The sequence below is a fragment of the Mytilus edulis genome, chromosome 11 (genome assembly GCF_963676685.1).
Source record: "Mytilus edulis chromosome 11, xbMytEdul2.2, whole genome shotgun sequence".
Classification (NCBI taxonomy): domain Eukaryota; kingdom Metazoa; phylum Mollusca; class Bivalvia; order Mytilida; family Mytilidae; genus Mytilus; species Mytilus edulis.
This window is the reverse complement of record NC_092354.1, coordinates 76,990,492-77,007,829: the sequence shown is the minus strand read 5'-3', so window position 1 is coordinate 77,007,829 and position 17,338 is coordinate 76,990,492. Positions and strand designations below refer to the sequence as shown.

At 32.0% G+C, this 17,338-nt stretch overlaps 1 protein-coding gene across 2 annotated transcripts in view; it reads right to left on the bottom strand.

Annotated features, from left to right (window-relative positions):
• Window positions 1-921: 921 nt before the first annotated feature.
• LOC139496318 (uro-adherence factor A-like) overlaps window positions 922-17,338 on the bottom strand; it is a 34,805-nt gene continuing 18,388 nt past the window's right edge. For both annotated transcript variants that reach the window (XM_071284830.1, XM_071284831.1), the window contains 6 exons: window positions 15,602-15,718; window positions 12,142-12,218; window positions 6,500-6,677; window positions 4,851-4,956; window positions 2,189-3,907; window positions 922-1,264 (listed from right to left, as the gene is read on the bottom strand). In XM_071284830.1, the coding sequence (XP_071140931.1) occupies window positions 1,057-1,264; window positions 2,189-3,907; window positions 4,851-4,956; window positions 6,500-6,677; window positions 12,142-12,218; window positions 15,602-15,718 (2,405 nt within the window). In that variant the 3' untranslated portion in view covers window positions 922-1,056. The remainder of the gene's footprint in view (window positions 1,265-2,188; window positions 3,908-4,850; window positions 4,957-6,499; window positions 6,678-12,141; window positions 12,219-15,601; window positions 15,719-17,338) is intronic.

Genomic DNA, 17,338 nt, shown 5'->3' with positions numbered 1-17,338 from the left:
TTTCATGATTTAATAGACTAGTTATAGATCATCAATCATAAAAACTATAATCATGTTTAAATAGACTAGTTATAGATCATCAATCATAAAAACCATAATCATGATTAAATAGACTAGTTATAGATCATCAATCATAAAAACCATAATCATGATTAAATAGACTAGTTATAGATCATTGATCATAAAACAACAATTGTGGTTAAATAGACTAGTTACAGGTCATCAATGTTAAAAATAAAAATCATGATTTATTATGTAAATAAGTAGCATTTCCAGTTAACGTCAGGAGAGAACATTGTTTTAAATTGCATTAAACTCTAAAAGTGAAAGGAACATCAAATCTTAATGTATTGTATTTGATCATGTACTGTAAATTCAGAAATTATTGTGTGCATTTATTCAAGGACATATATGTTAATTATACGTCCTTGATTTATTATTGTGATTTTTATTTTTGCGATGTGGAGAAAAATTCCTGTTCAACTCATATACAACATTTTAAAATGCGAGTTTAAATTATTGCGAATATAACCTTGTCACATTTTTGTCATAATAAAAGCATTGCAATAATTTTTTAATTTACAATATTGAATCTTCACTAAGTTTCTCCCCCAAAACAGTTTGGCCAGTTCAGGAACATTCTTGCTACATGTTGATGATGCATGCTTTTCTCAAGCTAGGCTTTCGAAAAATGAGAAAACAAACTATCAGAATTTACTTTAATATTGTTATCATATGGGAGAGGATTTTTTAGACATCTATCAAATCCTATGATCTAACAATAAAAAATTCTTAATTTACTGCAGTCTGCAGTAACATAATGACAACAGTACCTATTTAACTATCATATGAATATGCTTTAAAAATGAAAATATGTATGTCTAAAATACAGTGTCACACGGTTGTGCGCAGTTGTGGGTGTTTAATACCTCCCTGTTCACTTCACATATTTAATCCTTACATTCTCAATGCTTCAATGTGATTTCTCAAATAAATGACATTATATATAATAATTAATGCATGTAAACAAAGATGATCATACAACCAATGAAAAATTTAACTGTAAAATTCACCATGGAGTTTTTTTAATTCTTCCTCGTCTGTGATTGGCCGAACATGTTCTTGTCTGATTAAACCTTCTTTCTTCCCGTTTATACAATACAACCAATCAGAATCCAGCTGTGCCAAAACTTCAAAATGGTCGCCAGCATGGTATGAAAAATCTCCTCCTGATTGGTCACTGTCTTTGGTTGATTGTACGTACCTAAAACCATAAAATATATCTGTTACTGGTTTATCAAGTTATTTTCATATTGGGTTTAGTCATATTTTTAGCCTATAACTGGTCAGTAAAATTCATTTTTCATTATTCACGGTCACCAGAAATAGCTTTGTTCAAAGTATAATAAATGAACAATTAAATCTTAACATAGAGTACATTTCGATTTTGTTATAAGATATCTATTGAGAAAATATGAAAACCGTTTATAGCTGACTATGCGGTTTGGGCTTTGCTCATTATTATAGGCTTTACTGTGACCTATAGTTGTTAATTTCTGTGTCATTTTTTTTCAGCAAGTCATGTGGTCTCTTTTGGAGAGTTGTCTCATTGGCAATTATACCATTTCTTCTTTTTTATATATATAACCATGTGAAAAATATTTTCCGGCATGGTATAAGGTTCTATTAAATTCATTTCTTGACTTATATTGAATAGTTTTCACTTCTTATATTTTGATTGTATATGACCATTGACATGTCATGCGTATTGTGGTTTATTCATGTGAATAATTGATTTAATTGTCTGACCAAATGTCTGACAGTAGTCATCTGAGTTCTGCCAATTAGTTAGTAAAAAAGTGTTTTGGTTTGGATGTCAGACACTATCTGCAAATTCTGATATAACTGACCAAATAAAATGTAATATATACATTGTACAACGTATATGTTAACTGCTACCATATATGACAGAGTGTTTAGCTAGGATTAGACCAGCATCCAGCTTACATAGATAGGATGTCCATTGTATACTATGTTAATTGTTCAATTTTGACAGATGCTCAGTTTATGGAGGTCACAAGCAGACTTAGACTTCGGTTTTACTGTATAAATCAAGGCGAGATTTTTATGTAGTTTTAATTAATATTATTTATAACTAATTTCATACATTTAATAATATTTCTCTTACCTGAAATTTGGTTTTTTAAAGCCTAAATCAGCAGTTTTTAGATGATTTTCTGCATCCAGTTCTAAAATCGTTGCTACATTTGGATTTGGCGAGTTACAATTGATTTCATCACTGAGGTGTAATGTATTTTCTGTACTGTCTGAAGTCACAGCGTCTTTATATGTTTCCTTGACAATACTATCAGAATTCCCTTGAGGCACTTCCTGTTCACCATTTTCTTCATCCTTTTCAACACTTATTCTGTCAATTTTATTCTCAAATTTGGCCACCATTTGTGTCACTGATGGTGGTGCTTTAAGAGTTGGTCCTTCCTCCAATGATGCACTCAGAGTTATTGCCCCTTGCCATTTATTTTCTTTTGGCACTTTATCACTTTTTTGCTCCACTGGTTTTGACTTTTCCTTGACTGGTTTTTGACTGGCTGATTTTCTGACTGGTACCTTACTCTTCATAACAGTTTTTTCCCTTACTGTTTTTCCAGAGCTTTCCTTTTGCTTTTCCAGACTATTATTTGACATCTTTAAGCTGTTGTCAGAATTTTTCATACTGGACCTACTTAATTTTGTTGTTCTAGGTACCAGTTTTGATGGGGCAGCTGCTGTGGCACTTTTTGTCTGTGAGTTACTTCCCTTCCCTGTATATGCTGGTAACTTACTTTGTGTTGACTGCCCTGGTGACTTTAATTCACTCTTTTCTGGAACAGTTTTAGTCGCTATTGATAGTGGTTTAACCTGTTGACCTTGGCCATAACCCCAACTCCATCTTGATTTTAACTTCTGCTCCTTTTTACTAGAATCTCTGGGCAAAAGTAATTTATCAAAGAGTCTAATTAATCCTGATTTTGTTTTCTCAAGATCAACATCGGTACTATCTGATTTTTCTTTCTTAACAGGAAGTGGCTTTGTAGGATCACGTTTCTTAGGCATGTCTGTATTGATTCCTAAGAGTTTCCCAGCGATACCACTAAATGAACTCATCATAGCAGTACTATCACTAGGTAAAGATTGAACAGAGTTATCTCCACTTAGTCTGCTGTCCTGGTTCCCTGTCTCAGTGATGTCTGCTGCTGCTGCTTCCACAGTAGATTCATCCTTTGTTAGTTCTAATTTAAGAGAAGTCCTGGGTGGTTTGGCAGGAGGACTTTCAGTCTGTAGGTTATTAACTAATCCTGTAGCCATGATAGGTCTTTCCACATCATTAGTTTTTGCAGTTTCCACAATTTCTTTTTCAGTCTGTATACATTTTTTGTCGTCAGATTTTAAAGTACCAGATAATTTACCCAGAATTCCAGTTATACTTGATATCATAACATTTCCCATCAGAACTGGTGGACTAGGGATTTCATCACTGGGACTTTTAGCTGCAGCACCATTTTTCAACCAATCCCAAGCTTTAGAAGCAGCGACTCCTATAATTGCCTTCTCTTTCGAGAACGAGTCGTTCATGCAATGCTCAGAAGAAGAGTTATCTTTCTTGGGACTTAAATCTTTTCCAATGGAGGTAGTTTCTGATCCCTGCAAACTGATACGAGATGCAATGAATTCAATGCTTAGTTGAAATGGTAATACTGCTAGTGGTTGTAGTGATATCAGTACCTCACTGTACTTCCTTTCATAAAGAGTTCCACTAAGGGACATAACTGAATCCTGATTGTAATACTTTTCAACGATTGAACTGTTGTGTCTTAAATACCCCATCCAGTAATCCACTAATCTCAAACTGAAAAATATTACATAATTGTTACAATAATATGAGATAATAAAAAATAAAAAAAATTATACTTTGAGAAAATTCTGAAAACATATTTGGATTATATTTTTCATTGTATTCTTGAAAGTTCAACAGATAAAAACATAAAATTGGAAACAGAGAAAGTGATTTTTTACGATTAACAAACAAAAAGTAATAGGCATGGATAGACTTTGGTGGATTTTTGTCTCGTTGGCAATCATACCATATCTCCTTCTTTTTTCTGATGTACTTCACTTTAATATATGAGCTGAGCCAGATAGAAATGGACCTTATGCAATTGCACGAATACATGTTCATGTTTAAGACTTTTTTATATCCAAAGCAGCTCAAAATATTAACTAGGTATAAATACTACTCATGAGCACCACTTTAAATTTCATCCTGCTCTTGATCTTTAAAATACAAGTGAAATTTGGTGTGTATTGATATGACTGCTTATGTTTAAGTGTCTGAATTAGTTGAATCATAATCTCTCTACAACTTATAGAAAAAGAACTACTTTAAAGATTAAAGACCAATTCAAATTATAAACATTCCACATTTATGTACTATTCAGGGCCTAGGTGACTAAGTGGTCTGAGTAGTTCATTTATAATATCACAAGCCTGTCAACATCAGGTTGTAAGTTTGAACCTAGCATGTGGCAGGTGAACTTGTTGCTGTTCACTGCTTCAGGTCAGTGATTCTCTCAAAGCCACCAAAAATAATTGCTTATTAAAGTACTGAAAGAAGCGTTAAAAACACTAAATAATCTATCAATCAATCAATCATTCACATACATTGTGTCTTTCCTTTATTTTATTTTAAATTACAAGATAAATTTCGACTAATATCAAGTAAATAAAAGAAACATTATATTCCTAAGAAAGCATTACAAATAATAATTTCTGATGTTCACCAAAAAACTTACTTTAAAAGACCAAAAATAAATGCATCAAACTTGTTGCTATGAGATACAAGGCCTGTGTGACCTTTAAGCTGCTGGACAAGGTCATGAATAGCTCTGGTGTATGGACCTGAAAAAAATGAATATTTATAATTAAATTGAAGTCTTTTGATAGAACAGACTATAACTGCATGCATACAGTAACTGTCAGTCTGTAATTTTCCACAAGGATTTTCCATATATTTTAATTTCTAGTCTAGTAAATCTGAAAAACCCTAAAGAAATCAGTCAATGATTTCATAGCTTATATATCATTGTAATACATTAATAGTGGTAAACATTGAAAGTTGTAATGTTTCTTAATGACCTTGAATTTAAAAACTTTTAGTTTATTTGCTTTTTATAAAAAAAAAAAAAAAAAAACTTTTTAATGTTGTAATATTTGAGAAAATGTCCTTGGATTTTACAGTCAATATATTTAGTTTATATTTCAACAGCCTATCATTCAGTTTTTATCAGTTATTTAAAATGTAAAGGAAATCTATGTTAATTGACGTGTGCATTGAGATGTAAATAAATTCATAACTAAAGCACAATATTTATATACAATATATCAATAGTTTATCAACAGGATTTCAATGCTTATAGATTTTTTTATTTAATTAAAAACAGAGATGATTTGATTTTAAACTCATTATATCACATAAAAGCCAGCATGCTTAAAGGATTTACAACATAAAAACATTTTCACATCAAATCAAACTTGACCTTGACTGTTATGGGATTTTATATATCTTATTACAGTCAAATCAATCTTGTTTTTTTTTACTTGAAATCAAATAACAAAAGTACAAAATACTGTGGATTCATTAATTTTTGTGGGTATCATTTTTCATGGATTCAGGAAAACTTGCATTTTAATGGATATTTTATTTCATGGTTTTTGTCAATCCCAACATACAATTTCTATAGAATGTTTGTAATTCCTTGATCATTTGACTTCGTGATTCACACGTTTCTATGAAATCCACAAAAATTGGTATCCGACAAATAATATTGAATCCACAGAAACCAAAAAGTTCACGACAGTACATTGTTGTATTTCTGTATAAAGGATGTCATTGGAAGCCTACTTACCATAAGTCACAGGCATAATTAGTCCTATAATATACGACTTTGCAGGGGCGGATCAAGCCATTTTAAAAAGGGGGGGTCCTAACCCAGGAGAAAGGGGGGGGGGAGTTCCAACTACAATCCCCAGAACACCACCCACCACCACACTGGATCCGCCACTGCTTTGGAGTTTCATATAATTTACATTCAACGTTTTTTATCGAATATTTTTTTTACTATCAATGTTGAAACCAAAAAAATCCAATAAAAAACGTTGAATGTAAATGATATGAAAGTCCAAAGTCATATATTATAGGACTAAGGCATAATAAGAAAAGTTTTTAAAAAAATGTTAGCTTTTGGAAACACAGATTTACAGAATGATAGAACAAACGGGTTAGCTATTTGTCCACACCATAGAGTAGTGATGGTGGGGGAGGTGTTAATTTTTTTGGGGGGGTAATTTCTGCATAACAGATGGATATGAAAAAAGATAATCACTCAATTTGATATGATCACATGATCAAAATAACTTATTAAAATGTACAATATATTGATACCTTGTTCAACCGAGGCCTCTGCAAGTTTCCAAGCAGTCACTTGTACTCGTCCAAACACCTGAACTCCTGTGAGGTGTGGTTTTAGGCCGTCGTTTATCACTCTATATATAGCAGGACATAACCTTGACAGAGCAAGGTCACCAATGTCCGGAGTGTCAGCAGAACTCCCCAGTCGAAGCTGAAATAAATCATAAATATAACATTTAATCGTAAAAGCCATGTTACTACAAATGTAACTCTCCTAGGTCTATTCAACTTGCAGAAATCTAATAATAAAGCTAAAATAATATTGAAAATTTAAGAAAAAGCTTAAACTAAAGGTGTGATCTACAAATCGGCCCTGTTTATATACCTTTATGCTAACTACCATTAATGTAACCTGTAATCATATCTTATGTTTTAACAACTGAACCTTTAATCTCAACCATGGTGCATTATGGGCCCCTGAGGGATCATTATTGGCTTTCCTTAAAGAGGAAGAAGAAACCAATGAACAAATAAGTACAAGAAGAAAGATTCCGCCATGTAAAAATAGAAGACTACAAGACGTTTTTCAAAAATCTAAATATTGAGCAAGTGCTTAATTAACTTTTTTAACATTAAGATCATGCAGTAGATTTAAACTCCATATAAATCTTAGATAACATAGCAACATATAAAATACATCTGAAGAATTTCTTCAGAAAACAAAATTCCTGGCTACGAAAAATTCCTGTATTAAAAAAAAAACTTGTAAGAAAATAGAACTGTTATGTCATATCAATCTTGTTTGAAACATAAACACATGCTAGTGTAAGTATAAACATAAACACATGTTAGTGTAAGTATAAACATAAACACATGCTAGTGTAAGTATAAACATAAACACATGTTAGTGTAAGTATAAACATAAACACATGTTAGTGTAAGTATAAACATAAACACATGCTAGTGTAAGTATAAACATAAACACATGCTAGTGTAAGTATAAACATAAACACATGCTAGTGTAAGTATAAACATAAACACATGCTAGTGTAAGTATAAACATAAACACATGTTAGTGTAAGTATAAACATAAACACATGCTAGTGTAAGTATAAACATTTGTCTGACTTAGAACTGATTAAACATAAACACATGCTAGTGTAAGTATAAACATAAACACATGTTAGTGTAAGTATAAACATAAACACATGCTAGTGTAAGTAAACACTTGTCTGACTTAGAACTGATTAAATCACTTCAATTATCTTTGTAAAATATCTCAAATTTAACAGAAAACTTTTTTGGGAGAAATCAAAACAAGCAAGAAAACAATTACTTTGTTTAACATATATTATGCAATACGATGCTCTGTCCTGAATGGCAGAGAAAATCAGTAATATTATAACTTATATTGTATATGAGATAACTTTTTTTGTGTGAAAAATAAACAACCAAAAATAATTATTTTGTTTGACATTTATGCAATAAACTCTGTAGATAATGGCAGAGAAATTACATTATAATAAAATAAGAATATAAGAATAAGAATATTTATTATTCCAATCAAGGGCCCTTGATGGGCAGCATAACATAATATACATCATAAAACAATACATCATGATTTGTTAAACATATAATGCAATAATCTTGTCCATACTGGCAGAGAAATTCAATAATATGAGAGAACTTGTTTCTTGTGAAATAAAAACAATCAAAAACAATCATTTTGTTAAACGTATTATGCATTAGCCCTGTCCTAAATGGCCAAGAAATTCAATAATAAAGAGAACTTTTTTCTTAACCAAGACATTTTTTTTAGTATACATACTAAGCTGAATAACTCTGTCCTTACTAATATAGAAATTCAATAATATGAAAGAACTTTTTTCATAACCCAAGACAATTATTTTGTTAAACATATTATGCAATAGCTTTGTCCTCACTGGCAGAAAAATTCAATAATGAGTTATTTATAGAACAGGAGACACCAGATCAATAAAGCAGTATAGATGTTTCAGTGGTATGCCAACACATCTTGAAGGCATTAGATCTACAGTATGTAGGAGTGTCTTATATCTCATCTCAAGAAAACATGTCTGTAGAAATCATCTTATATAATGATGGTTCTAAATGGAAATTGAAATGAAAAGAAAGGCAGAAATTCTATGCATTTTTTCTAATTTTAGATATTTTCAAGGTTCTTTAATTATTTTTTTTAAAACATAACCATGAAGTTGAATGCTGAATTGACACATCTACAAAAAGTTCTTTGAGAACTTTTATCTTGCCTCTGGTATGACAGTACCAATCCCAAAAACATATTTTTATTCATCATAGAAGATTTTGAGAACATGAAAAGGAAGAACGTAATTGAAACAGGAATTATACAAAGCATTAATTTTTCTAATTTTACATTTTTTTCAAAAGTTTTTTGATTTTTTTCTAGGACAAAAAAAGATCAAACGAATTGAATGACAATTTACTACTTCTACAATAAATGATTCACTGAGGACCATGGACTTATTCTGTATTGTCTTTAAGTCACAATTATCATGACCTTTTCTTTATCATCAGTTTTAATAAAATTTTAAAATATAGAAGCTTTATTAAGCTTAACCTACAGTACTCAGATATTGACATTGAGTTTTCTGTATAAGTATTTTCATGTCATATTTATTTTCATTCAGATCAGCAGCAGTAATATAATCAGGCGTTGAAAGGTTATATATATATATATCTATCTCTGAAAGCTAAATGATGCTCTTAATAGATTATCTTTTCAATAATCACGAAAAATCGAAAGTTAATATACTGAGTCATTACTACTGCATTCTGGTATTGTTTACATTTCTATAATTTCCTCATCTGATGAAGGTGAAGGTACAAACCAAAGTAAAATGTAATGTTAACCTCAACTGTAAAGTATAATTTTAAGTCTCATCAATTTCTAATTTTTTAAATCATTACTTAAATTAATCCTTCACCTATTTCTATTTTCTTTGTGAAATGTGTTTTCTGTTTTTTATTTCTGTTAAGAACATAAGCAGTGGATCAGAGTTATTCTTTCATATTTAATTTGCACCCCAAATAAATTGACAAACAGATATCCCAATTTACCCCCAATAAATTGACATTGATTTTATATCATTCCACATTTCCCCACTGATTATATAATAAACACTTTTATTTCATTTGAAATGTCAGTTATAATTGGTATAAATGGAAAATATATTCCAGTCCTACAAAAACACAATAAAAATTACATCAATATTTATCTGAATTGTTGACAAAAAAATGAAATATTTGCCACTGAAGGTTCAGTAAGATTGATTTGATTTTGATTTTCTATGTTTTTATTCTACTTTCAAGCACCACTTTTGGACCATTTGGTAGTAGGCCATTTTTCATTGTTGGGGGAAGCCAGATTGCCCAGAGAAAACCATGACCTTCAATAGGAAAACTGAACATCCTAGTCAATCAAGATTTGAGTTGAATGTACCTACAGCAAGAGCAGGGTTCGAACTCACAACCTCAGAAGTTCATCAAGAAATAATCAATTAATCACATAAACATCATATTACTGCTATCCTTGCACTTCTGAAAGAATTGATCAATCAAAACATGTACAAAAGTAAGGCTAGAAAATCTTAACATTGTAAATCTCTCTAACCAGTTAAATGGCAATAAGACCTATTGATTTACTATAAACTTAGCTGTTATGGAAGCATATTCTTATACATTTTGTAGTTTTTACCAATATCTGATTTTGTAGTCTGTTTAATACAATCATGGCTGTATTTCCTATTGTACTTTGTGCAGGAAAAATGTTTTTGTCAAATTGTGCAATTGGGTGACCATGCAAAGCAGTGTTCTCCCAAGGGCCTTTTTATATTTCAGTAATTTGTTTGAAAATGATCAATCTAAGGTGCTATCTGAAATTAATTTAAATTTATATTGCTTGTGTTATGGATGTACCAGGATCCCTAATTAAATTTGCACTGAGGGCACAGACCCATGTGTTCCTAGGTTTCATTGGGTGATTTTTCAGTTAGACCTCATCTCTGAGAACATCTACAGCTTGTGATGCTCACATCATATTAAATGTGCCATGACTAATCTCTCTGATAGTGAGTCATGATTGTCATCTAAACCAGCCAATTCATTCACAAGTAAATATTACCTTTAGTAAGAACATCTGAAGGGAAATATTATATTCTTGCATGACTATTGGCTGATTAAATGGACAATTGTATCGTAAAGGCTGAAGATAAAGCAACTTTACATCAAAAGTCCTGTACTGCATGGCAAAGAAAAAGGCTGTGTTCCAAGAGATTTAATAAAAATCAATTTATGGTATGAGTGCCAATGAGACTATTCTCTATCCAAGTAACAATTTATAAAAGTAAACCATTATAGGTAAAGGTACGGTCTTCAGCATAGAGCCTAGGCTGACACCAAACAGCAAGCTACATTTGTATAAAGGCCCCAAACAGAAAACCAATGGCCTAGTAGTATGTATGTTTCCAAATGAATATCTATATACATGATATAATCCTGAGATCCAAATTCTTTTTTTAAATAAGGGTGTAATTTTCCAGTATAATTACATTAAGGCATTTGCATTTACTTCATTTACCCCCAACCCTTAAGAAAGAAAATGGTTACAACCTGAATTAATGATGAATAACACAGTTTTGATAGTACCTTTAAATCTAGTTATGTATGAATAAAACATGTAATAATTCAATAAATTTAATATCAAGTGTCAGAATTCATTAACTACAATATCATTTAGTTTTTCATTGAATCAACATTGATTTTTCTCCAGTAAACTAAGCAGTAATTTTGTAAAGAAATCATTGATATTACGTAACACGTCTATTTACATCAGGCCAACAGGGAGCAGGCACATCTGTACAACAAGTATGGATCAATTTCTGTAGACTGAGGTGTTTCCTATCTTCTGAATGGTTACAATCATTCATCATGACAATTGCGTGTTGGAAATTGTCATAAGAAATTTGTAACAATAGGCATAAACTTCCGTCTTCCCTAATTTATTATTGTTTTTGTTTTCAGGAGCCTGTATTTCAGTGGTTGTCGTTTGTTTATGTGTTACATCTTTGTTTTTCGTTCATTTTTTTACATAAATAAGGCCGTTAGTTTTCTCATTTGAATTGTTTTACATTCTCTTATTGGGGCCTATTATAGCTGACTATGCGGCATGGGCTTTGTTCATTGTTGAAGGCCATACAGTGACCTATAGTTGTTAATATGTCTGTGTCATTTTGGTCTTTTGTGGATAGTTGTCTCATTGGCAATCATACCACATCTTCTTTTTTATTTGTGTCCCTTGTGATGACTTGAAAAATCTCTAAGTTGAAGAATTTGTGAATTAAACTAATGGATCTTTAAAAGAGGTTTAAGTATAGGTTTCAACTCCCTCAGACAAAGTGAACATTAGTTGGATTTGACTATTTTAAGGTCCTTTTTGGTAATAGTTCATTTAATTTTTAGGTTGTTGACTGTTGTACACCCTTGCCTTTTAAATATTCAGCTTTGAGTCTTCTTGGTGACACATGAAATTTGTTGTTTTCATTTTTTCAAGTTTGTTTTTTTTTGGTAAGGGGAGGGTAATGACAAATAATGATTAATTTTATGATCATATAACTTACCTTGTCAAAAGGATTTTTGGCCGAAGCGAAATGTTCGACTAGGGATTCAGCAGCACTGCTAATGTCTGACAATAAAACTGAAATAAAAATAACATAACTCATAAAAAAACAAGAAGTAATTGTAACAGGATGCTGTTACGAAGTCTCCCAAACAAAGCTCCCATAACTCGCCATTTATATGGTCCCATGTTCATTTGATTTGATTTTTTGTCCAATACAAGAATATATATGGCTTACAGGTGGGGATCTCCACCATTTACAAGTATTCAAACAGGAGGGGATGGTGGTGACCCCCAGGGACTTTACCTACATTTCATTTGATTTGTTTTATTGTCCCATACAAGAATATATGTGGTTAAGGGGTGGGGATGTTGACCGTTTACAAGTTTTCAAACAAGAGGGGGTGGGGTGACTCCCTCGGAACTTCCCTTTTATTTCATTTCATTTGTTTTATTGTCCCCTACAAGAATATATATGGTTTAGGGGTGGGGATCTGGACCGTTTACAAGATAATAGCACATTCTCAAATTGAACAGGGTGGGGGGCAACCCCCAAGAACTTCCATTTAATTTCATTTGATTAGTTTTATTGTCCCATATAAGAATAGATATGGTTTAGGGGTGGGGATGTTGACCGTTTACAAGTTTTCAAACAAGAGGGCGTGGGGTGAGCCCCTAGGGACATCACTTTTATTTCATTTCATTTGTTTTATTGTCCCCTACAAGAATATATATGGTTTAGGGGTGGGGATCTGGACTATTTACAAGATAATAGCACATTCTCAAATTGAACGTGGTGGGGATGACCCCTCGGGGACTTCCCTTTAATTTCATTTAATGTTTTATCGTCCCATTGAAGAATATATATGGTTTAGGGGTGGGGATCTGGACCGTTTACAAGATAACAGTACATTCTCAAATTGAACGGGGTGGGGGTGACCCCCAGGAACTTCCATTTAATTTCATTTGATTAGTTTTATTGTCCCATACAAGAATAGATATGGTTTAGGGGTGGGGATGTTGACCCTTTACAAGTTTTCAAACAAGAGGGGGTGGGGTGAGCCCCTAGGGACATCACTTTTATTTCATTTCATTTGTTTTATTGTCCCCTACAAGAATTTATATGGTTTAGGGGTGGGGATCTGGACCGTTTACAAGATAATAGCACATTCTCAACTTGAAAGTGGTGGGGATGACCCCCCGGGGACCTCCCTTCAATTTCATTTGATTTGTTTTATCGTCCCATTGAAGAATATATATGGTTTAGGGGTGGGGATCTGGACCGTTTAAAAGATAATAGCACATTTTCAAATTGAACGGGGTGGCGATGACCCCCAGGGACTTCCCTTTAATTTCATTTGATTTGTTTTATTGTCCCATTCAAGAATATATATGGTTTAGGGGTGAGGATCTGGACCGTTTACAAGATAAAAGCACATTCTCAAATTGAAGGGGGTGGGGATGACCCCCCAGGGACTTCCCCTATATTTCATGTGATTTGTTTTATTGTCCTATAATCATTTCTGAAGACTGCATGTATCTATCACTTACAGTTTTCAAGTTATATTCATTTGAAAATTTTAGAAAATAAAATCCCATAGGGTTCTATAGTAAACCCCTTCCTCCTTTCTACCCCCCAAAATACCCTTTAATAGACCCCAATGCACAAACGAAAGATTGATGGCTCACCTGGACATATTAGTCTACCATATTATGAAATCCTAAGTCCATCTGACAAGCGGTTTTGGAGAAACGCTGCGGACAAGTTCATTTTTTAAAGTGGCGGAAGAGGAAGAGGAAGAGGAAGAAGAACTAGAATTGCCATTGCAAGCAATAGCGGATGTCACCCTTCCCCCTATTGCCACTAAGCGGCAGCCATTTCAAACTTGTTTAACAGTAAATGCACAAATATGCATGGCTATTCATCTTTCTGTAAATTTTCAGTATATTTTGAGCATTTTAAAGTATTTCACATTTCTGCCGTTTCCATGGCAACGGCAGCCATTTTGAATATTTCAAAGTCAAAAGCCTCATTATTACTTGTCAGTTAACAATAATATCAAGTTTTATTAAGTTCAAAGCATTTTGAGAATTTTGACTTTTTTGCAGTTTCCATGGCAACGGTGGCCATTTTGGAAATTCCAAAGTCAAAAGTCTCATCCAGACTTGGTAGTTAACAATAATATTAAGTTTCATCAATTTTGCAGCATTTTGAAATTTTTGAAATATTTGATCCTGTATCCATGGTAACAGAGTAGTTCCAATGATTGTCATAATCATTCAAAACCTGTATATAGTGGACAACTATATTGTATAAAAATTTGATGATTTTAAGTTAAAGCATACCAAAGTTATTCACCAAACCCTGAAGTTTTTGGAGCATTTTGACCTTTTTGCATTGTTTCCATGGAAATGGCAGACATTTTGGAAATTCCAACGCCAAATTCCACATCTACCAAAGTTGCTCATCGTTATGCTAGAATTTCAAAAAATTTGGAGCATTTTCATATTTTTGAAATTTTTGGTGTAGTATCCATGGCAACATAGCAGTTCCAATGATTGCCAAAATCATCCCAAAGCAGTATATAGTGGGCGACTACATTGTATTAAAATCTAAAGATTTTAAGGTTAAGCATTCTCAAACAATTCAAAGAACTCCAAAATTATATTTTTTCACCATTTTTCCGTTTCCATGGTGATGGCAGCCTTTTTTTAGTTCCAAAGTTTCACAGACTCTGGGGAGTCAGGGTTCCTTGTTATAGTGCACCACCATTCGGATTGGTACTTTTGGCTCTGAGAAAGCTGGCGGACAAAATTAGGTGGAAGTATAATAATAATAATAATACAGAAAAAGAAACAGAGGAAAAGCAATATGTCACCCGACATTGTCGATCGGGTGACATAATAATAAAAATAATAAGAACTGAGCAAAAACAATAAGTCTCCAAACTTTGTTTGGGAGACTTAATAAAGGGAGGCAGTTGATGTCCCTTCTTCCATATAACATTACAACGGGACATAATTCAAGATTAGTATAAGGGACAAAATCAAGAACAGTATAAGGGACACCACCCAAGGTCAATTTTGATCAGAGTTTATGGTAAAAACTTCACTAATATGCATTGTGTATAATTTTCTCAAAACTATATTAGAGGTGTGGATTAACTGATAAGGCACCTACCATCCTACAGGATTATTAAATTGAAGCTAGTAGAAATTTGATTTGTATTAAGATAAATAACAGTTTAAGAGCTTTTTAATGTACTGGTATTGCCAATATATTAAAAACTATAATTTCATCAGTGGTACTCATTTTTGATTGCAGCTGTACTACTGAATGTAATTTCAAAGAAAACCACAAAGTTTGACTGATATAAATATATATTCTTCTTACAATGACTAATATATCAAAATCTGTTTTTATAAATTAAATCTTATAAATGTACGTAGAGAAAACAAACCTTTTTTTGTATCTTGATCTGTCTTCTCCACATGATCATTTGTAGGAGTAGCTTCCCCTGTTGGAGAAACCTGGAATTCTGCAGGAGGAGCCTCATCTGAGTCTGAACTTGATTTCTCTGTAAAAGAATGCAAATTTATGAAGCCCACTATCTGACTATGTTCATCAATAATAAATGTATACAAACATTAAAATTTTAATGTATCAATTAATGTGAAATAAACAAACTGTTCATGTGGTAAGTATATTTTTAATTCTACGTATTGTATATATAACAGGCTATTATTTGAACTTGGGAATTATTTTTAATTATGGAATTTGCATAATTTCTTGTACTTGAAAATTTTGATAAATTTCATGTTTATTTGGTATTATAATATATTGAGCAGTTCATTACACTTTCCATATAATGCATTTTGTATAGATAGTGTTGTGCGGGGCACAGTACATTCTAGTGAATATTTACTGTCTTCTTTGTAATAGAAAGTGTTGTGCACAGCACAGAACATTAACATACAAAATAAGCATGGAATTTATTAAAAATTTTAAGCACAAGAAATTATGCAAGTTCCATAACTAAAAATAAAGACCCATTGGTGACTTTCAGCTGTTGTCTGCTCTATGGTCGGGTTGTTGTCGCTTTGACACGATCCCCATTTTCTTTCTCAATTTTACAATATTGTACCAGTACATCAACTGATCAAATTAAAGTTACATCTTCCCACTTGGCATTTGCTTCTCAATATCCTTTAGTTTTTTATATATTGTGTGCGATTGATCAATATAATTCTAGTAATGATGTTTCACATTTTTAACATCAACATGATCAATATAAATGTACATTAAAAGTTATAAATAATTTTTAGTCTTATAAATTGTTGTGACATTCAGCTGCAGCCTTGTAATATTTTCATATCAATAAAACTATCACATTAAGGGGGTTCGCGGGTCTAAATCATTTATATAGGATTTCTCTATATTTTTCTATAAATGAACTTTATCTTATGGTTAACAGAAAAATAAAATAAAAAAGTGGGGTCACCGTTCATTTGCGCTCACAATCTGTTTTCGAAAGAAGCATACATTTTTGTAAAGGTGGTTTTTTCTGTTGAAGTAATAGGAGAAATAAAGGTAATATCGAAAAAAAAGAAAGAAATTTATTACAGAAATCGCTCAAATTTTACAATAATTTAGTTTAAGTACATCTTATATGGAAATTATATTAAAAAATATAGGTCACCGATGAGTTAAAAAAGATATTTCAATTTTAAAGCCAAAAAATGGCATTTTTCCACCAAAGGGAGATAATTTGGAACTTTTTCAATGATGTATACATTTTAAAAGTCATCTGGGGCCGACAGGAATTGTTTGTTTTGGATGATTTTTGCACCATATGATAAGTAACAACTACAAAAGGTAACAAATAAAAATTTGAAATGAAAAACAAATGTTATTTTTTTTCTGAAATTTTTATACCCTCGAGCCTCCTTAATCATGTTAATCAACCAATTAGATGTATTTATTTACATAAAGTACAGCAGTGATGTAACTGATAAAAAAATTGTCAGGATGTCATAGATAAGCATACCCCCACTTGCAATTCATAACTTTGGAAAACAGAAAGTCTGAAGTTAGATACGATTGAAAACGTCCTTCACTTTACAACTCCTCATGGTCAGGCTGCTCATTATCATTCCTACCAGGCTCAACAAACTTAAACTTGACAATAAACACAAAA